The sequence below is a fragment of the Humulus lupulus genome, chromosome X, assembly GCF_963169125.1.
Source record: "Humulus lupulus chromosome X, drHumLupu1.1, whole genome shotgun sequence".
Taxonomy (NCBI): Eukaryota; Viridiplantae; Streptophyta; class Magnoliopsida; order Rosales; family Cannabaceae; genus Humulus; species Humulus lupulus.
The window spans coordinates 1,295,030-1,320,007 of record NC_084802.1 but is presented as its reverse complement, the minus strand read 5'-3'; the positions used below and the strand labels follow the sequence as shown (position 1 = coordinate 1,320,007).

Below are 24,978 nucleotides of genomic sequence, written 5' to 3'. Positions count from 1 at the left end.
TTACATTTTTTATATCAATTTTGTTGGGGTTCTGGTTGGTGGAGATGCTTTAAAGCATATTTAAGAATAGAAAGTGGGGTCCATACGTATGGATTTTTGTAGGAATCTCTATGTGACAATTTTGGGGTTTTGACATTTTTTGTGGAGTAAAATAGTGCATTTGATTCTTTGTTTACTATTTTATTCACTATTACTACTTTTGACTTGGTTTGTTTCCCCTATGTACTGTTGCTTTGGTGCATATTGTACTTTAATTTACACAGGTGAAAATTCTGGGAAGTTTACAGTCAAATTGCATCATAGGGGGCATTGATTCACACCCTTTGGTAATAAAAGATATGAGAAAGGGCAAATAGACTACTTTGACAATGTTTCGAAGAGAAAATTCAGCAGGCTTGTGTTAGAGGATATTGCTAGCAAATTCAGTTATTCTATGCCTTTCGGGTTTCTATATAAGCCACATGGGAAGCATCTTAATGCTGGGAAGATGGTTGTTGGGCCTAAGGAAGCTTCAGAAATACTTAATGAAATGGATGTCAAGAGAATATCAGAGGTTGAAGTGTATTTGGTCCTACCTGAGGCTACATTTGGTTTGGAATGGAAGGAAGACCCCACTGCAGTACCACATATACCTGACCCTCCCCCTAAAATATTAAGGAGATGTGTGATTGAGGAGTTACCATCCGATACTGATGTGGTGCCTGATGTGGGGGGTATACCTGTAGTGGAACTGTCATCAGATAGTGAGAAAACTGAGTGTGGTGATGATGATGAGGCAGAACAAGGGAATGGGAAAGACGATGATTATGAGGCTGCAAGTGATGAAGGTAATGAGGAAGATTTTTATGTCCATTTTGCTTCGGATAGTGAGGAAGCAGCTGTTGAAATGGATGTTGGGAATGATGCACCCATACCTCAAGCTGACACACAAAATGAGGAGGTCTTACCAGATGAAGTGAATAATGAAAGACATGAGATGCCTGAAATTTCTAATCAGAGGCAGTCAAGAGGGTGTCTAAAAGAGGAAGACTTTGAGTTAAACGATGAGGAGTATGAGCAAGAGGTTGAGGCAGAAAAAGAGATGGGTAGGCCATCTGATCCAACTAAATGGTGGGGCAGTGTGACAAATTTGTGTAGCCAAGGTGTTCAGGGAGATGAGTCAGATGGGGTGGACACTGAAGAGGACTTGCAAAGTCTTGGAAGTGATGGTGAAGAGGTTGGGCCTAGGAAGTCAAAAAAAGATTACAACCCTGGGTCCAACTTTAAGGATTTCAAATTTGTATTGGGAATGGAATTTGGGACTGCAAAACTATTGAGGATTGCTATTAAAGAGTACTTTATTGAAAGTAATAGGGAGTTTAAATATGTAAGCAATGACATGAGAATAATTAGGGTCAAATGCAAAGCTAAACAATGCCCTTGGTTGTTGTATGCAAGTGTTTCAAGAGCTGACAACACTACTTTCAAAGTGCAGACTTTAGTAGATAACCACAACTGTGGTTTGGTCCTTAATAATAGTCATGCCGATGCTCCCTGGTCGTCTAAGTATTTTTTAGAGCAATTCAGAATTAATCCAGATATGAAGTATAAGACTTTTAAAGAGATGACAACTAAAACCAAGTACTCACATGTTTCTAATTGGATATTCTACAGGGCAAAGGCCAGAGCAAAATTATTGCTTGAAGGTAGTGTCTCTGAGCAGTATACTATCTTGGAAGACTGCTGCAAAATGATCTTGGCTACAAACCCAGGTAGCATTGCCATCATCAAATCAAATATGGTAGAAGGAAAAAGGATATTTGAGAGGGTATACATCTGCTTAAAAGCTTGTAAGGAAGGTTTCAGATCTGGTTGTAGACCACTCATTGGTCTTGATGGGTGCTTCCTCAAAGGGTATTGTAAAGGATTGCTTTTGGCTGCAGTAGGAATAGATGCAACAAACTCAATGTATCATATTGCTTATGCAGTTTGTGAGAAAGAAAACACTAAAACTTGGTTTTGGTTTTTAAAATTATTGAAGGAAGATCTAGATATTGACAGGCCTTCTCAGTTTGCTATGATGAGCGATACGCAGAAAGGGTTGGAGAATGCTATTGCTTCTGTTTTTGAGGGTGCAGAGGTGAGAAATTATGTTAGGCACTTGCATTCCAACTTCAAGAAAGACCACCCAGCAAGGGGGTCCCAAAACTCGAGCTAGACAACATGACATTTCTTAGCAAGGTGGTCCTTCGACTAGGTCCACACAACATGCCTAGACAACCTGCTAGAAGAATGTTCACACTTTTGACAAAGCTTTTGAAGATAGGGAATGAACTAATTTATGTCTAGTTAGGTTGATGTTTTTGTGAATACTTGACTTCACTAGGTCTTATTTTTTTGATAGTTATGGGCAACATGGCCTTTACACTTGATGTAAACCAAATAGGCATTAGATCTTAGTTTGTTTGCTAGTTATGGACAACGTGACCTTTAAACTTAATGTCAATACTATCTAGTTCTGGTTCTTACTCTGGTATTGCATCTTAATGAAGTACACTTATTTATTTTTTTACTATAGGAATTGCACAATACAAATATAAAACTTAAAACCACCAGATTAAACATAAACCATCAAATTCGATTTAAACAAATAACACTTACAAAAGGGTCTAACAAATTGGATCATAATTTACAACAAAACATTATAACGATATCCCATAACTTAAAACCATTTGTTGATACATATTAAAACTACTACAATGGCTACAACCCATAATTTTTTATTACTTTTTACCACCCTAACTTCATCTTCATGCTGTACTCCATCCTTGCAATCAGCATCAGATACAAAAATCATATCCTCTCCCACAGAAAGATCACTCAAAGCTTGTTGTGTGCTCCAATCGACATGTGTGTTTCTAGAAACAAGTTCATCCTCCAACTATTTAATTTTTCTCAACAACCCAGGTATGACCACCTTGCTTCGAGCGCACATATGAGGGTCTAACCAACAGAAAATACCCACAACCACCATTACTCTGTAAACACAAAAGAAATAATCAAACCAGTAGAAGTTAAGAAGAGATGAGCAAACCCAAAATTTTCAAAAAAAAACTACAAATTAACCACATCCGATACTTATGGCAGCACTTGAATCTTCTTCCAGGATTATCGTTGGTCCAAGAAGTCTTGATGACGACTTCTTTCGATGGCCGACAATTGCAGCTCCATTGTTCCATGGTCACATTCAAACTTTTATGCCCTAGACCTTCGTTTTCTTCAAATTGTACACGAAGGATGGGGTTTTTAATTTTTAAGTTTATTCAGATGGTTAAGTTTTTAGTTATATTAGTTTTTAGTTTTTATTTATTAATTTTATTTTATTATATCAGATATATTGTAAATTTTTTCAAAAAAAAGGATTTAGGTGACCTGTCATGTTTAAAATTGTGTGGACCAATTACAAATTTCCAAGTGTACCTCTACATGGCACTTGACGGTCAAGTACCAATGTATGCCAAGGATTGTTGACGGAATGTATTTTCATCGCAAAAAAAAAGAGTTAGGTATTTAAGTGTTATAAAACTAACAACTTAGGTATTTTCGCCGCAAATACCCCAAAACATAATAATAAGAAGAAAGTGTTGGTGTGGTGAGTAATAAAAAAAGATTAAAAAGCAGCATTCGATTTGGATTGGGTAAAGATAAAAGTAAGCATGGGATTCCAACCAAAACAAAGACATTTTGAGTGGAAGAGACAAGAAGTTTAAGTTGCCAAACACCCATCTCTTGTGCTTATGATTATAATTTGTTATTTTGTTTTTAGATTAGAAACAAAATTCTTTTAAATGTCATGTTCCTATGATAATAATAATAATAATAAAAAAGGCATTTTCTTGGGCTTTGTGTGTGAATTGCTGACCATGTCATGTCATCTCATGTCGTTGTGGTCAACTGTTTAGGCAGTGCCACTTAAGGTGAGCAATATCCAAATCAATCTAATTACAGTTAACTAATCTAATTTAATCCAATTACAAAAAATTGAATATCCAATTACAATTAAATTGTATTTGATTCAAATAATTGGATTTTAAATATGAAAGAAGTTTATATTTATACTCATGTTTCTTACTATACACCTTTAATCTAAACTCTTGGTAAATTATTACAAATTCTTTCCTCACACTAAAAAAAATAACTACAAAATTTTCCACTAAAAGACAATTCTCTTTTCTTTTTTTTTTAAAAAAAAAGAAAAAGATAATTCTCGGTTTATATAAATTTTTTACTCAAGAAAATAAATGTCCATTTTATTATTAGAGACAAAATTGTGGTCATACACATACCAAAAGAATTACAAATAAAATATATATATCCACACATAATGATTAAGCATATCTAGGCTTAGTGTGTGCATTCACCATGTGAGAATAAATGGCCTACATAGCATGTTTAAACAAAAGAATAGCAAATGATCAATGCCTAGGGCTCCACTCCTTAAATTGAGGATCCACTTCTTATTTTACTCATTGCTATCTTTTATATAAATTATTATAAAATTGTTAAAAGGATGTCCAACGTCATTAGTTGTCACAATTTAATATCGAGTCTCACATATTTTAATTTAATAACTATTATAGAAAATCACTAATCACTCATTAAGCATCGCCTCTTGGTGGTGTTAGGCACCGTTAGTGTCTAATAGCGATGCTCAAATCACTATAATCATCTAGCTTTTCTTCTACTATCTAATAATTAAGTGCTAAACTACTCTTGGATATTATTTAACCATAATATCCACTCCAATGATGCTCTCTATTATTTACCTAAAATGATTAAAAAATTATTTTAGAGACATTATTCTAATTATAACCCATATTTTATTTAATATATAATTTTTAATATTATTTTATTAAATAATCCATGCAGATAGATAATTTTGATTAAAAAACATATTAAATTCTTTACATTTAGCTAGCTCCTTTATGACTCTTTAGGTGGAATGATTTAAAGAGGTCTGAGATATACTTAAAACAGTTTTTCATTCTTTTCTATTATTATATGATAGTGACTATTGTTAGTTTTAATTTTTCAATATATTAATTATTACCTCATCACCTAGGTTCAAATTTTTGTCCTTTTATTATTTTTTTACTACTAATATTATAATAATAAATTATATTAAATATATATAATATGATTATTATTTATATTTATAGTTATATTATATTAAAATATATTTTTTGTGTTATTTTTTCGTGATGTGACTGGAATGAGAATTCAACGTAGTGTTACACAACTTTTGTACTAAACTTACACAAAAAAATGACATATATGGTTGAAGATGAACTTATTAAAACTCACTAATACTCTACTCTCAGTAACTTAAGTCTTATTATTCAACGAAAGTGGCTACCACTACTACCCATGAGGGCCATGACTTATGTGATGCCAATGGGGAACACAATATTACTATTACTTCAAGTGTTCAATTATATAATAACAATAATAATTTCTACACAAAAAATATATATATTTATAGAAAAAGAAATGGCCAATTGCCAAATTTGAACATTCAGCTTTCCCATTGCTATAATCAATGAAGTGGTAAAGTTGCATGCCTCAGATGATAGAGGTTAAGGGTTCAAATCTGGTCGACTCTTTTTAATAGCGTGGAGCGACAGTCCAAAAAATCTTAAATGTAAGCACTCTGTGCGCTAGTCCAGTCACTATTGTCATCTACCTGAGGATCTCTTTAATGCTAGTTAGTTGATGGGGCTCAGGTGACGCACCCCATCGTAAGTGAGGGCGACCCGTCGAATAAGGTCTTGACGAATATTCCTAAGCGGAATTGGAGGTCTTGTGGTAACGTCCAGAAATGAGAGCTACATCAGTAGGATTAAAAAAAATATTCACCTCATAAAAAGTAGGCTTATTATTATATAATCTAACATTTACAAAATTATATTAATTATGGGTTAAACGTGTTCTTTAACTCAATATATAATGCTGATTAGGTGTTAATTCCTACCTAATACTATAAATTTTTAAATGGATATATTGTTATTGATCAAATGAATGGAAAATCGTACGATATATGTGTATATATATATATATCATATGTGTATCTTTATTGATATAAAGAAAACCACAAACAATGGATGCAATGAGTAGCAAGTAATAATATATTATTGCTATAGCTATAGCTATAGCTAGCTGCTTTTTTGTTTTTTTTATATGGTTATGGAAAACAATTAATCATCAATGGTTGTTTTGACCAAATTAAAAAGCGTACGTTCAGGGGTTTTCCAAATTGAGCTACAGTGAATAATATTTACTTTTGGCACAAAACAAAAGTAGAGATGAAAAATGCTAATAATTAAGTTGTTTACTTTTGCTAATTACTTGTTTACTTGTTTTACTCATTCGTAGTAGAATCTTATTTATATTTTTCTATTACTATGTATATCCATAAGCTAAGCTATATAAGTCAGTGAGAATTGTAAACTAATTTTTTTTGTCAAATTATTATTTTAAATTTTATCTACTATCATACTTGTTTTGATACATGCGTAGCGTGCTCAACTCTCGAGGCACGTGAAAAGCACATTACAAGCTAGATGGGTGCTCGGTTAGATGCACATGGTCGGGACAGAGGCACTAAGGGCAATGTTAGGGCTCAGGTCTCACCTCAATTTTTTTTATTTAAAATTTTAATTAAATATTTTAATATGACTATAAAAAATAACATAAAAGTCTTCACTAAAATTCTAAATTTATTGAAAATCTCACTTCTTGCCAAAGTCTGGCTCCATCACCACGCATGCATATAATATGTATTTTGTATGCGAGTGGTATTTTCATAATTAACTTCAATATTGTTTGGAATAGTGTAGATCATATTATTTTGGATACCACAAAATAATTTATATAGTTATTATTTTTTCTTTATATTATTTAAATATTATATATTTAAAAGAATGAATAAAAACTAAAAAAACTAATAATTTTTAGAGAAAAAATTGAATAAAAAAATAAATGAAAATATTTAAAGGATAAATGGAGAGAAAGCAAATTATGAAGGGGCTATTGTGAGTGCTCTTATTACTCATCGTTCCTCATTTTCACATTAATAAGTTTATATTAGAACTCTGATATAATCTTGGGGATTACGTATTCCTATTTTAGTGAAAAAATTATAATTTATTTGATATTATAAGGTCTCCGTTCTTTTAAAATTATAGTATTTAAGTTTTTTATTTTGGGCAGCAATAGTCTCTAATATATTGTATATATATATATATATTTTAAATGATAAGATATTAAAAATAGAAAATTATATGCCCCTCCTTCTCCCAACATAGGTACGCTGCTGCCGTCAATTACCTTATTATTTTAAAAAAAATTATAAACAATATTTTAATTTAATTGCAATTGTAATATTTTTATGTTATTATTATATATATATAATATTATTTATTTATTTTTAAATTTATTCAGCTAGTTTTTCTAATATAGTTTTGTAATAAGTTATATTAATGGCAAAGATTATAATCTCAAACAGATCCCAATAAAATTTCCCTTCTGAGCAAAAAAAAAAACATACAATACCAATTTATGTAAGAGCAAAAATAAATAAATAATAATAACATAAATTACGTTTTCCTTAAAGAAAATAATAACATAGATTACAAAAACTATATTCTCGTTCTCTCTCTTAAATATATAAGCCTTCAAAACAAACATATGGGTAGTTCTTCGGTACACTGGTGCTATTTCTCAAAATAATATTTATTGTAATATATATTATAATTATTTTAAATATTAACAAATTTGGAATATTTTACCGAGATAAAACTAATGCTTAAATAAACTACTTTTTACCGGCATAACAAAAAAAAGTCATGATTTATAATAAATAATTTCAACCTTATTTTTTTAGTAAAGTAAATTATTAAAAAAAAAATTAAAATTTTACAACAATTGATAACTACAATAAAAAATTGTACCGAAAATACTTAAGATTTCTTAGTATATACTGATGAGATATGAATGAGAAGAAGAGTCATCTCTTCTTATAAACTCACTTTCTTCTTCTTCTTCTGCTAGTCAATGGCGAAGCCGTTGAATCCAAACGCTACACCTTTCTTTTCCCGTACTAAAGTACTCGCCAACAATGCCCATTTTCATGCTTTCAATCCATCTTTTGGAGAAACGTCGTCTATGACTCTGGTCGTGCTTCCTCGCCGACCGGTGTATCTGTACTCTACTAGACCAAGTAGTCCTCCTCCTCGTCGCCGGCTACCAAACCCCGTTTGGACCAGGAAGGAAGTTTCGCCGGCGACGATGACAGTGAAACCGGTTGCTTCGGATGACGATGATGAGAATACTCGGAGCTCGACCATCATACCTTTTCCTGGAGATTTTTATGATCTTCAATGGTCGAACAGTACAACGGTAATGGTCAAAAATATTCCCAATTATTTCAGGTGACTACTCTTGTTCAATATAATCTTCTTTATTAGAATATATATACATATATATATATAAACATGCATGTGTTGATGGTGACAGACGAGGTGATATGATTAGAATCTTGGACGAACACTGTAGATCGTCTGGTTCAAAATACAACTTTTTGTATTTGCCTATGGATTTCAAGTACGTAATATATATATATGATCTTGTGTTTTCTTTTTGATATATATTTATTTAATAACATTATTATTAATTGCAGCCAATACTGGAATCGCAAGAAAATTGTTAATCTTGGTTATGGATTTGTGAATTTCACTTCGAGTGAGGGTGCATGGACATTTTTTGAAGCTTTCCACAAGTTCAGTTGGTCATCGTCGTATCAGAGTACTAAGGTTTGTGAAGTGGTATTGGCAAAAATCCAGGTTAGTACGTATATATATATATATATATATAAGGCTATTTGTGTAGTAAATACTCAATTTTGTACGCTTCTTACTGCTAAATACCTAATTTTTTATTTTTATAGTAAAAATATTCAATGTTAAATATATATTAAAGATAAATACGTAATCATTTTGTTTTGCGGCAAAAATACCTATAATTGCTAAAACATTGTTTCTATAAGTACCTCATCTGTTAGAATTGTTAAATATGTTATCTAAACAGACATTTATCTCTATGTAATCGGTCAATTTCATAATATTTAAAAAATAACATTTTAAATTAGAAAAATTAATTAAAGAGAAATTTTTAATTAATTCAAATCTAAAAAATTCATATTTTGAGAACAAAAATACTCGAATTACGGAGTGATACATATCTGGTGAGTCAACAGTCAATAACTTCAACAGAAAAGGTACTGATAAAAGCAATTTTGTGTGTTTTTGCTACAAAGAAAAACGACTATGTATTTATCTTCAACATATATTGAACATAAAATTAGGTATTTAAGTGTAACAAGTGTAAAATATTGGGTATTTATGCCGCAAATACCCTTTATCTAATATATATATAGTTGTTAAACAAATTAGTTAATCAAACGATTTTAATTAGTACAAATTAGTACTAAATGTAATTAATGATTATATTTCAGGGTCTTGATTCTTTGAGGGCATCCTTTGTGAGCAAGAATTTCTACTGTAAAAGTAAAGAGTATCTTCCTATTGTGTTCCTGCCAGGGCGTGATGGAACATCATCTTCTGCTACTTCAGGCCAAGGATTTAATATTGGCATAAAGGTGGAAACCAGGCCTCGCCACCCCATCAGATCCACACATCCACCACAACTTCAAAAACCTTGACTTTCTTTCTTTATATATCTTCTATATCCAAGTTTATACACTCATGGGGACATCACTTTTGTTCTCATCATCACTCATCACTATGGACGTTTTTATTTTTGGCACGTGAAAAAATTATAATCTAAATTGTTTTATATGACGGTCGATGTACAATGTAGTTGTTTAGGACCCCTTATCAGATTTTAGAAAATTCCGAAAAGTTTATTGTGCCCAAAACATGTTTCAAAATGAATTATTTCACGCACGTATAAAACAGGCTTTGATACAACATGTTTTATGTTTTCGGTATCGTAAATTATTCAGAATTTCACAAAAATTTGTGGGAAGTTCTAAATATACTTTACACCGTCATGTAAAAAAACATGTTATTTTGAAGCTTGTTTTATACGTGCATGTGAACTAGATGATTTTGAAGTTTGTTTTTGGTACCTTAAATTATTTGGAATTCCCTAAAAACTAGTGGAATGTCTACTATAATGTACACCGTCATATAAAAAATTAAATTATAATTTTTTTACGTGCTAAAAATAGAAACGTCTGTACCAGTGAGTTCAAAAGTTATGTCGTACTATAAAATTTTCCTATATATCTTTTGCATATATAATAAACTAGGTTATTAGGTATAGTGATAATTATCTAGGTTTATGTTTTGAGAAGATTTGTAGATATATGGGTTTTTTCGTCTATTCTTGGTTGGAGCTTAATTGTTTATTAATGACAAGTATAATTTTAGAGTGTTGCTATTAAGCACATTAATGTATCTAACACCACATAAGATAGTTCCTCACGATTGATTAACGATATTCTATATTTATATTAAACTAAATTATGTGGATCCCAATATTAAATTACACTAATATAGCAGTATACTAACCGTTAGTACTTGTCGTTAACTTTAATGTTAAATAGTATCGGTTGGTACAAATAAAAGTTGAACTTTGAGTACTTGAGTGTAATATTTTGTATAATTTAAGTACCTTTACATTAAATATCCCAAAAAAAAATTAATACATGGGAATATGAACAAAATCAAATTTAATGAGTGAAACAAGAAAAAATTATTTATTTGTGTATTGAAATTGTTTTTAATTTTGCTGAAAATGGAAGAAAACTCATTCTCTTAAAATATAAAGCAACCAAATAAGAAATCTTTAACTTTTCAGCCCATAACCTAGCTAAATGGATTTTCAAAAAAGTAAAAATAAAACACACTTAGCTAAATGGGCAAAAGTTGAGAAAAAAAATCTAAATATATGGTTATATAAAATCATTATAAATTTACGATATTAAATTTTAGGCTCTCTCCTAACACACTCACACAATTATGCACCCATTCACCTTAGTATACATCAAACTAATATTATATATATATATATACTTATACAATTATAAATCTTGGGCACACTACTTTTAAACCAAAAAATGAATATTTATTTATATATATATAATAATATCTTACTATTTTCTTTCTATTCTCTATACTTTAATTATTATTATTTTTGTCTTTTTTTCTTCAATAATTAGTTCATACATACTTTTGGTATGCTAATAATAATAATAATTACAAATATATTTATTTTACTTATAAATATTTAAAATGAATATAATTATTAATATTAAATTAATATTTATGCTTACATAAATACTATATATTTAATCAATATAATCTATTTTTTTATTAGTTATTACAATTTTTTTTTTAAAAATATGTTACTTGTTTAATGCAATTTAACATTTTTGTATATAATAGTTATAAAATAAAATTATATCTTTTAGTTACAAACTTAGTTTTATAAATTTTTGTTCACAAATATGTTAACTAAATTCACAACTTACTTTTTAAAAATATTAGTCACAAATATAAATTTTTAGTTATACATTACCCGTAGAGTTTATAAAGTGACACTCCTATTCTAGAATTTCTAGTAGATAGAAGAATTAGGAATAGTTAAAAAGACAATTTTTTAGTAAATTAAATTTTAATTGAAGTATGCATGTTTTGTTACTGATTATTATGTTATAGATTAGCTCTGGTCTTGAAGACTGAAGACAATATATTTTTCAGCAGAGGCATTAGGTCCAAGTGAAATATGTGCGATTGTTTAATAATTTTCAATGCATTTGAGTAGTTTGATCTTAAAATTAGTTGTTTGATTATTAGTCAAAGATATCCTTTTTCCAAGTGTGTCAAAATCTTTTTGCAATATAATTACTATGGAAAAGAGGCTTTAAAAAGAGTTTCACTAGTGGGATTCTTCTATATTCTTGACCGTAAATAATTTTTGCTTTGAATTTTTTAACAATTTACATTACCAAATATTAAGTCACTCTTTATCTTTTTCTTAAAATTAACTTCAAATCCTCTATAATGAAAATAGAATATAATACATTATTCCTCTTAAAACTCATATAACATATTTTTTGCCATTAAATATTAGAATACAAATCCTATCCTTTGAGAAATAATAAACTCTTCTGACCCCACTTCATTATTGTGTTACTTTTATGTCGATTTGTTTTTTATTATTGTATTGCTTTTACATCAATCGTTTCTAATGCAAATACATAAGTCAAAATAGAGAATGAAAAGTTGGAGATACCCAAATATTTGTAATCATTACTTATACATTGCTCTATTATATATATATATATATATACATTGCTAATTAATTCAGGTATTGCCTTTGGGGCAAAGCTTTGGGTTGCTACACTGGATATCAAATGCATCAATTATTAAATAGTTATCATTTTTTTTGTTTTTGGTCGATCGATTAATTTATGTGTTATGGCTTGGCAGTGAGCAACATCTAATACTTTGAAAACTATGATAATACATATTTGATGACATGTTCACTTAATGTTGTTGTTGTTGTTTTTGATCAAGCAAATTCTAGTCAGAGCAACATGATGATACAACTAATATATGTGATTACGTGGCACTCTTGCCATCTGGCTTTGCCATCCTTCCAGATAGGCCAGCCAATTCTGGTCTCATTGATACAACTACTGGACCAGTTGGAGGCTGGAACCTTTGAGGTTGGTTCTGGTGGCTCATTACTCACTGTGGCTTTGAAAGGATCAAAGCTGCTGTGATCGATCACCTCTGAAAAAGTTGCGTAAGATTTTGGTAAAGGGATTTTTGGGTGAGTTCATTATTATCAATTAGAAAAATCTAATTGAGCTGTATGTTTCTTTATTTAATTACTCTTTTCTTTGTGGCCCTTTTTGCAGTGAGATGACTATTACATGAAACATTGTAAGAGAATTAACAAGTTAAATTAAGCCAAAGCTGTGTGATAAGATATGGCTTTGGGTAATTGACTTGATAACCTAACAAAAAAGTTGATCAAAGTAGACAAAGACGGTCTTTAATTATTTAAGTTTAATATTTTTATGCATATGTGAGCTGTGGTTATCCTTGATCACACTAGAATCACTTTGAAAAATCTTAACATGCCAACAGGAAACAAGTGGAGAAAATATTGATCAAGATCCAAAGCATGGAGAACCAAAGAGTACTTACCCACAAACTCTTCAAATTAAAAAAATTAAAAAAAAAAAAAGAAGGAACTTGGTAACAATACACTAAAAAGTCACTAATATCTCATCTCACTACAAACCCTACATCCACCTAGTTTAGTTAAAATTACAGCAATAGATTGGACGACCAATGATCAAAATAACCAAAACGCAAACATAGAAAATTCAAAAAGCACTAAGTCTGAGGAGATGTTTTCGCAACACCAGTCTGTTGAGAACTCTGGGAAGCTGGTGGTGCACCACTTCCGTCAGCAGAGTAAGCAGGCGGTTGAGAATAGCCGCCGCTGCCATAAGAGGCATTATATGGCGGTACCTGTCCGTAACCTGGCTGACTAGGAGCTGCACCGTAAGGGGGACCATATCCTGGCTGAGAAGCTGCTGCAGCCCCGTAGCTGGATGGGGGACCACGCTGGGAACTGGAATCTGGCTGAGCATAACCACTCGTTGGTGGCTGGGAATGGGGATAGCCAGGCTGCTGAGGTGCTTGCTGACTGTACCCTCCACCTGGTGTGGTGGGTGACTGGGTTGCTTGCCCGTAAACTGGGGCATTTGGAGGTGGCTTTGCTTGAGGTGCTCCATAACCAGGGCCATAGCCAGGCTGAGGAGCACCGGGTTGAGTCCCGTAACCAGCCTGTGAAGTTGGTGGCACTCCATAGCCTGGCTGGCTAGCTCCTTGGGGTGGATAGCTTCCAGGGCTTGGGCTAGGCTGTTGTTGACTGGAATTGTATCCTTGTTGGCCAGAGGACTGGACAGGAGCTTGGGTTGAATCTCCTTGAGATCCGTACGAGGCAGCATGTGCTTCTGCCGAATTGCTCGCATTACCATAGCCTGCAGCAGAATAGCCTTGCTGATCATATGAAGGCTGCTGACCATAGCCAGATTGGGGTGCATGATATCCACCGTAACCATCTTGAGCATAACCTTGTCCTTGCTGATAGCCAGAAGCTGGAGGCTGACTGTAATTGTAGCCAGAATTATCGGTCGGAGCAGCAGAGCCAGCAGGTTGCTGCTGGTGTGAGGCCTGTTGTTGACCATAGTAATCATAGCCACCTCCTTGAGCAGCCTGCTGAGATTGCGGTGCGGCTGACTGGTCCCAATTGGATTGATACCCACCAGATGCTTGCTGAGGGTAGCCTGGATAAGAAGGTTGTGGCATGTTATACTGTGAGGACTGACCAGAATACGCACCAGGTTGCCCGTAGCCATAACCAGGTTGTTGCATTGGAGGAGCCCCTGGTGGGGCCCAGCTTGAAGGTGGTCGGGCTTGGTAACCTTGCTGGGGATAACCTCCAGACATTGTTGAATTTCTAGCACGATTCTGCAAGAAAATTGTTTCACAATAACGAAGGCGAACATTCCATGATGCCAGGACATGGAGGTATACAATAAACAGAGCACAAAACAATAGCATATAAAACATATACAAAACCAGGGGGGAGATACACATGAAACAGCATATATATCCATACAGTGATCAATCGATACCATACTGTATTAGAAGGGTATAAACGCCTACATACCGTACTGGTTCTTGAATTAAAGGAGTTACTCCGCAGAAGCCCACCCTCTCCCTACTTGAAGTGAATGGGTAGAAAAAACACGATGCTATACAAAGCATTTACATAGATAGAGAAATATGATGTTGCCATGAAGCAACGAGTTCATATTCAAGTGCATAGCATTGATTATCTTAAGATGAAATTTTGTGAATTAAAATCAAGATTTATAAGAGGAGAATTTGGTACGTGCATCCTATCTTTTCATTATTTTTAGGATTAGAAGAAATATGTCGTACAATTAAATACTTCACTTAGTAGAGGTAAAAAAATAGTGTTACAGTCATAACTACATTTTAGAAAGCATACAAGAAACATGCAAAACACATCTATAGCATCAAATTATTTGGCATATATAGAAGAAATAAAATAGCATGCATGAGATATAAATGCACATATTCTGTATCCAATCTACTATCTACGAACCTACTGCAAGGACAATTCACTGAGCATCTCAAAGATAAATTACACTCTCTAACATAAATTAAGATAAACTTGCATTTTCTAACACAAGACCAGCTGAGTAAGTTAAACTTGCATTGTCTAACTCTAACATAACTAAACAGAATAAGTATATCCAACAATACCGCTATAAAATTTGCAGCCAAAGGGAAAAAAATAAGATTGTTTCAAAGAAAAAAAAAAGACACCAGCTTGAAAAGAACAAGTGTAGTATAAGAATGCAATGGATATAATGTAATAGAATGCTAGTCAATATAAGATATAAAAATGACTTAGAGCGGGAAAAAAATCCTAATGAAAAACATTTAAGATCAGAAACATAAACATATGTGCTTCAAAAAAATTAAAAGATCTTGAACCATAAAGAAAGGTAACAAAAAATACTGATAAGAATGGATATAAGATATAAAATGACTTAAAATGAGTGAAAGTCCTAGTTAAAATACTAAGATTGGAAACATATATGTATGTGCTTCAATATGACAAAGGAGAAAATCGATAGGCAAAAGGCTCGGTAACAGAATAAAGAGTAAAAAATTTCTCAGAATATAGTTTATGGAACTATAATAGAAACGACTTTAATAACTAATCAGCGATCACCATTGTTAACCTTGAATTCCCACAGAACCTTGCAGCTTCCCTCCACAATATCATTACTAAATACCAGAAATGGATTTAGAACCATACCAGAGTGATGCTGAGGGAACACCAACACAAAGAATTCCATGTTGGTGTCACCAATGATCCAATACAAACTAACCCTACAATAGTTCTCAAAAAGAATATCAGTCATATGATACAAACATAAATATATTGGATGGTTGAACAAGCTATAATCCCAACGATCAATTGCTTATACCAAGAATATTGTAATATCGACTCATATATACAGGTGAAATTTAGGAATGTCTTGAACGGCCTTAGCTATGAAAACCTAAAAGAGAAAGACAAACCTGACTAGCAAACTCAAACTAACATATGGCTTAGAGAAAACTCAATTATAATAACAATCACTCTGCAATATATCTTGGCAGTATAAACTATATTGAAGTCAACCTCAAAATTCTCACAATCCCTATCTGCATGAACCATCTACCGGGAGAACTTGACAGAAGAAGAGTTCAATATAGATGACACGTCAAAGGACCCTGCAGCTTGATAGTCTGTATATATAGTGTTATAGCTCAATCTAAAAAAATATCCAAATGGCCACCAATGGATACAAGTCACCATGCTAACAAGTTCCTAACCAACTATCCTTTGTCCGCTTAAGAGGATCAGCAGTAAAAGATATTTCCAAATATCACCAGACTATGCAAGGGAAGAAAAGCAATTATAATGGATCTATCCAATCCTCATAAAATAGGTAGAATACATGTGTCTATATTAGTGCAAAAAAACAAAAGTAAATTTAAAGATGCTAGACCATAAATGTCCAATGACCTAGAAAAAGTACCATCTAGAGATCAATATGCTATACTAAAAAGAATATGAAAAGAAATGCAGATGAACCTTCTTTAAACAAAGAAATATGTTTCATTAAAAAAAATTGAAGTTAATTAAAATTCAGGAATAAAAATAGAGTAAAATTTAAAAGAGAACCTTTATGAGAAAATGCAAAATAACGTGGGACAGAAGTTGATATAGGTAGATGATTGACAGGGACGCACATATAGATGAATAGACATAATGAAAGATAAGTCATAAACGCAACTAAAACAAATACTTTACTAAAAAGAAAACCCTCATGTCCTGCAACAACAAAAAAACAAGCAACAGCAGTGCAAAATCTTTTATAAAACATGAAAAATCCAATCAACTCGGGCAAGTTGTAGAAACAAATTAAACTTTAGAATTACAGAGCAATACAGTATATGAGTTGAGATTACATTATTGTTTATTACTTAAACTGACAAATAATATTTAGTCACAGACAATAATAGAGAACAACCCATATCAATACAGGGTAAAAAAAACATATGTGGTTAGAAAAGTGTAATTATCAGAATCACAACATAATTTGATCCTTAAGACAAGCTAATCGTTAATAAGGCAAACCAATATAAAAATATTATAAGCAGTCAAACATACAAATCCAGTTGTTTTATTACTGGAGTAAAACTACACAAATAATAATGCACTAAATATAGCAAGAAGTTACTTGGCACATAGTCCACAACAGACATATATATCAAACATACCTCACTGATAACTTCATTAACCAACAGTTTTGCACTTTCAATTTGTTCGCTGGTACCATCTATCTGCAATGTCCTTTCGTTTGATGTATCACCAGGGGGAAGATGCAAAGGAATCACCTAAATAGACACAATCATACAAGTTATAATGCAAATCTATATTAGTATAGTTCATTCAAACACTAAATATACATAAGCAGAAAAATAAATAGCAAACTTCAAGAAAAGCAAAATGCTGCAGTATGAAAAATAAAGATACCTGAATACGAGCTCCAGTTCGTGCTTGCATATTTTTAATTGTTTCTCCTCCTTTACCGATTATAAGACCAACCTGAAATCGCTCTCATGTTACAGGTCATTCCGAACAATATAAATGTAGCAGCCCAAGTAATCAAATATTTAGAAGTTTGACAATACCTTATTATTAGGAATTTTCATGACAAATTGATCAGAACCGGATTGACTACCTGCCCTTCGAGTAACCATGCCTTGACCTCCTGATTCAGCCTGGTAAAATTACAATGGATAATGAGTGCATACCGAATAAGTGAAGTTCTACAGAATAAACGTGCAACATACATCAGCAATTCTTAATATCTAGAAGTCAAAACAAGTTAAAGATATGGTAAAGGGCAGCCAATTTCAATATTTTGTAGCATGCACCCGCTTAACGTAAACAAGAACACACAAAAAATAAAGCTTTTGCATGAAATGTATGTCATGGTGCATGTTCAAGCTTTACAGTGATAATCCAACAAATTGGACCGAACTGGGGTTTTGTTATAAATATAAGAACTAAGAGTAGCTGAAAAGTTCAGACATCCATTAAAGAAAAGCATGCGATACTAAAATTTCATCAACCAAAGAAAACAATACCCCAGCGAGAACATCTGTTATCAACTGCTCGGCCTTGGAAATTTGTTCAGGAGTACCCATGAGCTCCACCATTCTAGTCGAAGAATTGAGGTCCGCGTCCATGTCCCGAGTAACTTGAATCTTGGCTCCAGATTGAAGTTGAAGATACTTGATAGTCTCTCCACCTTTACCTATAATAACACCAACCCTACCATTTGGAATCTCAATCTTCTTGCTCGAACCCTGGAATCCATACGAAACTGGTATCGATGATTGCGAAGACATTGAAGCCTGGGACTTCAAATCTGCATCACTCCCGCAAAATCACAATTTGACCAATTTTATACTACAAATAACTAAAGTAAAAAGTTCGGTTCTTGGAATGGATTAAGATCGACCGGACCAACAATAAGGGAAAAAAAAACCTAAAGCTGCACAGAAACATCAAGAAAGAAGACGAACCACTTGGTGCAGAGCTAAAGCCCTTATCAGCAGAATCAAAGCCACTGCCATTCTCAACCCTAGGGCGCTTGGCCTCGAGAGGAGAAGCGCCACCAGCGGCTCCGCCACCACTAGCGTTATTGAACAAACGAGCGGCGATCTCCTGCGCTCGCTGCTTAGCTAGCTGGATCTCATCGACTGGGGGCGGGACGTTGTTGTAGGAGTGAGGAGCCGAGTCGGGCGACGCAGAGGTAATTGGGGCAGAGAATCCAGTGGGTCGACGAGGCGGCGGTGGCGTGGTTTGCTCCTCGTATTTGCGCTTGTTGGTGGCAGAGTCTGGACCAGAAGAGTACTGAGCTTCGTCGGCCATTGAATAAATGGAAAACCCTAGCAGAGCACTGAGAGAAGGGAGATAAAGAGAGAGAGAGAGGCTTTCGCTACTGCTTGGAACTCGCCTTTTATATGGTCTATGTTTTATACGGTATTTATGTAATCTTTAGTATATATCCCTAATGTTTAGTGTATTTTGCATTTAGGTGCCCTAATATAATTTTTTGCATCTAACTCCTTATTCTTTAAAAGTAAAAAAGTGCACTCATTTGTCCTTATTCTTTTATTTTTTCGAGAGATATTATATAAAAGTAGGGCTATGCAGACATCTTTACAATCTGCCTAACCCGAATAAACCGTCCAAACCAATCTGAAAAAACCGCCAAAAAATGCAACCCGAATAAACCGACCAAAATTTAAACCGCCAAATTATTATATTGGGCGGTTGAAAATAATTATTAACCCGCCCAATATAACTCAACTCGCCCAATTAAGAACTTTTTATTAATTTATTATTTTTAATACATTTAAATAAATATATTAAATTTATATATATGCTTAATTAAATTTATATTTGTAATTGGACTTTGGACTATATTAATTTTCTTTTTCATTTTAATGATATATGTTTGTTACTTTGTTTAATACTTTTAATGTTGATGCAATTATTAATATATTGTCAATTAATATATAAGAAAAATTTTCAAATAAATATATAAATTAATTAAGTTTTGTTTTATTTTTTTACTATAAATTTAAAAATATTGTTTTAAGTTTAAAAAGACAAACTTCACACTATTAGTACTAGTATTTAAAAGAAAAAAATTAAAAAATGTAAAAAAAAAAAAAAAACCACTTCGGTTTGGGCGGGTTGACTCGACCAACCCGCCCAACCCACCAAAAAAAATATACAATTTCGGTTTGGGCGGGTTAACCCGACCAACCCGCCCAAATTATTGGACGGGTTAAAAAAAAAATTCTTAATTGGGCAAGTTACAGGTCACTTTTGCTAACCTGATTATGACATTGAACGAATAAAAATGCCTTGTAACCCGACCAACCCGCCCAATGATCAGCCCTATATAAAAAGGCCACTAAGGAATCCCCTCCTCCTGCCCAATTAAAGCTTTAAATTGCTACAAGGCAATAAAAGGATTGGAAAAATTATCAAAATTCATCCCTTAGCTATTTAATAGCATAAATTGAGAGTTTGTCCAAGTTTTCATTTGGTCTAATTTCATCATTTCAACATATAACAATTGTTAGATTGTTGATTGTTAAGGTATTACAGACTCTATTTTATTATTCCCGCAAGGATAATCTTAGTAAAAATTACGAAAACTAGTCTACCCATCTCAGAGAAGAGAGCTCATAGTATTAAGAAAAAAATGTGAAGACACCCAACAAATAAAGAAAAAGTGAAGCTTTCAAACAAAATCAATTTAGTTGTTTCAAATATGAAAATAGCAGATTTTGCCTTTAATCCATGTATTGGGATCATGTAGGCAGATTTCACATTTAATGTATAAATAGCATATTTCACATTTAATGTATAAATAGCATTAAATTGTAAACGATCATAGGATGACCTAAATCGAGAAAGAAAAACCTTAATTCCCAATAAATAGGTGATCCCAACAACATTTAAAAATGACTGAAAAGTAATGAAAAAAATAGTATTCTTTTCCAAAGTGAACGTATACTCAAATCTTTTGTTGAACCGCTATAATTCTTTGTGTTTTTATTTTATTTTACACACTCGCATACATTTCTTAGAGTGCTCGAAGCTCTATTCAAGGGCTCTCACATTTTCATGTTGTTACAACAATTGCTCACATTTTCATGTTGTTACAACAATTGCTCACATTTTCATGTTGTTACAACAATTGTTAGAATCATTGGGATACCGATGAAAATAAGAAATAAATTATCGAATAAACTCTTGGTATGTGTTCGTCCAAATGTCTCCCTCATCTTGGTAATGTGAGAGCATGAGACAAGGATAAAATAATAAAATTTTCACTAGAAAAGTCATATCATCCATCCTAATGCTAGGTAATGAGGAATATGGGACTCATTATTAGTAAAACTCAAACAATGCATTCCAATTTTAAGATGTAGAGAAACAAATTAGAAAGCATGCTCCAAGGTCCAATAAATAAATACATACATATAGTTTTTGATAAATAAATAAATAATGATATTCAACAATAATTATAGAATATCAACTTTGGATGGCTTTGAAGAACGTGCTTTGTCAAAATTAAATCAATGCTTGTTTGACAAACACAATATACCAACTTAGCAATTTGGCTTGTGCAAATTACAACACATTCTCATTTCCAACAAGTGATGAGATTGCTAACCGTGCTTTAGATCTAAAACAACTGAAACAAGGAACAGAGGTTACAAAATTCAAACCTCAAATCAAAACCAATATTGCTCAGAACAACAGATAAATAATGACAAGAAGTCCATGCACCTCAGTCAAGAACAGAAAACCAAAGAATATAGTATGTTTACTTAATCTGCAGGTACTGCGAAAGCTCTGGAAAAAAGCGAGAAATACAGGTAAATTCGTAACAGCTTGTCTTGTCTTGTGTTATTTAAACTCATAACATGAACAGATATTGCTCTACACAGTTCTTATACAGGGCAAAGCATCCCTTACTAATTTTATTATTACCACTGAAACATGGCCAGAGATATCCAACATGAGTAGGAGGCGAGGCGAGGCGCTCTTCTTATTTGGTCCACCAGTGGAGGAAATCTTTGCGCCTGCCGATCTTCTTCTGTAACTGAAGAAGCCCGTACAGTAGAGCTTCAGCAGTGGGAGGGCAACCTGGAACATAGATGTCAACAGGGACGATCCTATCGCAACCCCGGACAACAGCATACGAGTAGTGGTAGTATCCACCACCATTTGCACAGCTTCCCATAGAGATAACCCACCTAGGCTCAGGCATTTGGTCGTAGACCCTGCACAATAATATGTCACACACATTGGTGAAATAGGTTGTTTCATTAAATTAGGAGAGGAATAGCATCTAAATTGGATGAACTGTTGTTAGACATTATCCAAATTAAAATTTGCAACTGAAAATTTGTCAGCATTGTCCAATATAAGAAATCAACAAGAATCTTAAAACGTTTTCAACGGGGTTTACAATCTCCAACTGGGAACCTACTTTAAAAAACAGAAGTAAGCAACAAATATATGCATAAATTTGCATTTAACATATATCCATGTATGCACAAAAAAAGTGCATAAATATATGTGTTATCGACAAGAAATTTCAAAGTGGGAATTTATGAAGAAGAAAAAAGACATGGTAGGGGGAGCCAGTTTTGTATTTAACTTAATATATAAAGATTACAGCAAAAAGTATGCTGAAATGAACAGAAAAAAGAAATACAAAGTACTTCATTTGGTCGCTGTAGTGACAGTGACCAAATGAAGGAACACCAGTGCCGCAAAGTTAAACAACTGCATGTCAACAAGAAGTTGAAGTTGTCTGCTACTAAAAATTTCCTTGGGAGAAACCAAAGCCAGTAAAAGCCTCTAAATACAAATCATTCCTCAGGCAGAAAATGATAAGCACACATTCCTTTACACGCACAAAAATCTTGCAAAAAAAATCCCAATGCACAAACTCTCAGAAATCTCTTCCGTTCCCTCACCTCACTAAGTTTCTACCTTACTACATCACCAACTCATACTTTACTCTCCAATAACTTAATAGTATTCTCAAATCAGTTTCTAATTAGTTATCGCCACTAATTGCAAGTACATAAAACTTTCACCTTATTCCATTCATTTCTAACTTAAATCATATATACTGGTTTTATAAACATTGAGCTATTTCTTCAGTATTATATGGCGGTAAACCTTGATTTAATGGTCATCAATACATATTAATAAAATCTTTCACACTGTATTTCTGGCCTCATTTATGTTTCAACACACTACTAATCAGTTTCTCCAGTCCCAAGAAATTTATAAACCCTGAATTTTTTTTTCGATTCTTCCAGTAATATTTCAACTGGTCCTATTTAAACTATAGATATAGACTTCACTTTTTCTGCAATTTACATTTCCAGCAAGCTAAACTCCACCCGATCATTTACTTGTACATTTACTAGTTATTGTCTTAATATTATAAATCAAAGTACAAGTTTATAAGATTTACCACCAATCCAGCAATAAATTTGGATTACCAAGTTCCATATCCAAGCACAACAAAAGAAACAATCAAAATGTCCACCTAAGATTTCCAACTGTTGGTGATCTACATTCCTCAATTGCAAGACTTTGTTCACATATAAGTCAAATTGTATGGGTCGGCATTTCTTCTATGCACCAATCTAACAAGCCACATACACCAAAAAAGAAAAGGTTTCAAGCTTGCTAGCTACGAAGCAACTGTAAATACCTATGGTGTCATACAACAGATTCTAGTTACAGAAGAAAATAAAGTTCTAAACTAACTAAACCCTATAACATCCAAAACAAAGGTCATTTATGCCAAGCTTGCTCAAACCGAGTCATGAAATCGATAATATCTAAATATATTTTTGAAAAGAAATTGTTTTCTGCAGCAGCAACCAAATGAGAAGCACAAACGGTGATGACTTAAATCGTTGAATAACCCATGAAAAAACAAAGATATATCTAATTGAAAAGGGTAAAATTATAAGATACTTAATCAACGTTTGTTCCGGTGATGCATTTGGGCAACAAAAAATGTCCTTAAGGATAAATCTTTTATGCAAAGAAGCACCAAGGAATTATCAAATTCGATCCCAATTTTCACCAAGACAATCTTTTTATTCACAATCACAATACCTTCAAATGAACAAACAAAATAAGTTACCAAGGTCGTTGTCAAACCCTAAATACCTGAAGGGATTGAATTCATAAACAATTTTTTTTGCTTCTAATTGGACCCCAATTTTCAACAAGACAATCTATTTATTCCCAATCGCAACACCATCAAAGGAACACACAAAATAATTTACGATATCGTCACCAAACCCTAAGCCCCTGAAGAGATTAAAATCATGAACAAATCAAAAAAAGCGAAAGGGGGTTTACTTGCGAAGAGCGGGAGCCATCTTGTTGGTAAGAGTACCGGCCACGATCATGCAGTCGGACTGCCTAGGGCTGGGCCTGAAGATGATACCGAATCTGTCCAAGTCGTAACGAGCGGCGCCGGTATGCATCATCTCGACGGCGCAGCAAGCCAGACCGAATGTCATGGGCCAGATGGAGCCACGCCGGGCCCAGTTCATCAGATCGTCAACCTTCGAGATCACGAACTCCGCGGCCTTCGAGACCCCGGCCGGCGACGTGGCCGAAGGCGGTGGGGCTCGAGCATACGTGGTGGGAGCGCTACCGCTGCTGGTGGAGGAGAGAGAAGGAACGGTGGTGTGAAGGGCCAGGGCTCGCTGAGCCGAGGCGAGCTGGAGAGGAATCCGATGAGCCGAGGTTCGAGCGAGGAGAGCCATGGCGCTTGCCTTTGCCGCAAATGGCGAGAAGAACAACCAGAAATACAAATCTAGGGGAAGCCGAACTTTCAAAACGACAATACAATTAAACCCATTTTGTTGTCGTTTTTTCAGTTTGTTGTCGTTTTCAACTTCTTTTATTTTTTGTCGGTTAAATGTTTTCTGTCGTTTTCCGCTTCTTAATTTGTTGTCGTTTTCAACCTCTTTTATTTCTTGTCGTTTAATTTTTTCTATGTCGTTTTCAACTTCTTTTACTTATTGTATTTTCAATTGTTGTCTTTATCAGCTTCTTAATTTATTGTCGTTCTCTGCTTCTTAATTTAATGTCATT

General features: G+C 33.3%; 3 protein-coding genes across 3 annotated transcripts; 1 reads left to right on the top strand and 2 right to left on the bottom strand.

The window, feature by feature from the left end:
* Window positions 1-8,091: 8,091 nt before the first annotated feature.
* LOC133804370 (protein MEI2-like 7) lies at window positions 8,092-9,757 on the top strand. The gene is made up of 4 exons (XM_062242536.1): window positions 8,092-8,468; window positions 8,554-8,640; window positions 8,717-8,879; window positions 9,551-9,757. Exons 1-4 carry the CDS (start codon window positions 8,092-8,094, stop codon window positions 9,755-9,757), a joined length of 834 nt encoding a protein of 277 aa, XP_062098520.1.
* Window positions 9,758-13,219: 3,462 nt separating this feature from the next.
* Window positions 13,220-19,244, bottom strand: LOC133807239 (uncharacterized). Its single transcript, XM_062245449.1, has 6 exons — window positions 18,831-19,244; window positions 18,390-18,673; window positions 17,931-18,020; window positions 17,773-17,844; window positions 17,517-17,633; window positions 13,220-14,615 (listed from the first exon to the last, which is right to left on the bottom strand). Exons 1-6 carry the CDS (start codon window positions 19,177-19,179, stop codon window positions 13,473-13,475), a joined length of 2,055 nt encoding a protein of 684 aa, XP_062101433.1. The 5' UTR covers window positions 19,180-19,244; the 3' UTR covers window positions 13,220-13,472.
* Window positions 19,245-21,635: 2,391 nt separating this feature from the next.
* On the bottom strand, window positions 21,636-24,698 carry LOC133805279 (NADH dehydrogenase [ubiquinone] iron-sulfur protein 7, mitochondrial). Its single transcript, XM_062243412.1, has 2 exons — window positions 24,235-24,698; window positions 21,636-22,118 (listed from the first exon to the last, which is right to left on the bottom strand). Exons 1-2 carry the CDS (start codon window positions 24,645-24,647, stop codon window positions 21,884-21,886), a joined length of 648 nt encoding a protein of 215 aa, XP_062099396.1. The 5' UTR covers window positions 24,648-24,698; the 3' UTR covers window positions 21,636-21,883.
* Window positions 24,699-24,978: the final 280 nt, after the last annotated feature.

Bases quoted from the DNA above. Each gene is read 5' to 3' on its own strand.
- LOC133804370 (XM_062242536.1), top strand. From the start codon at position 8,092: ATGGCGAAGCCGTTGAATCCAAACGCTACACCTTTCTTTTCCCGTACT. The intron at 8,469-8,553 runs GTGACTACTCTT...TGATGGTGACAG, and splicing joins AATATTCCCAATTATTTCAG to ACGAGGTGATATGATTAGAA. The intron at 8,880-9,550 runs GTTAGTACGTAT...ATTATATTTCAG, and splicing joins TGGTATTGGCAAAAATCCAG to GGTCTTGATTCTTTGAGGGC.
- LOC133807239 (XM_062245449.1), bottom strand. From the start codon at position 19,179: ATGGCCGACGAAGCTCAGTACTCTTCTGGTCCAGACTCTGCCACCAAC. The intron at 18,021-18,389 runs GTATTGTTTTCT...TAATTTTACCAG, and splicing joins TAACAGATGTTCTCGCTGGG to GCTGAATCAGGAGGTCAAGG. The intron at 14,616-17,516 runs GTATGTTTGATA...ATTTTCTTGCAG, and splicing joins TTAATGAAGTTATCAGTGAG to AATCGTGCTAGAAATTCAAC.
- LOC133805279 (XM_062243412.1), bottom strand. From the start codon at position 24,647: ATGGCTCTCCTCGCTCGAACCTCGGCTCATCGGATTCCTCTCCAGCTC. The intron at 22,119-24,234 runs GTAAACCCCCTT...ATTATTGTGCAG, and splicing joins ATGGCTCCCGCTCTTCGCAA to GGTCTACGACCAAATGCCTG.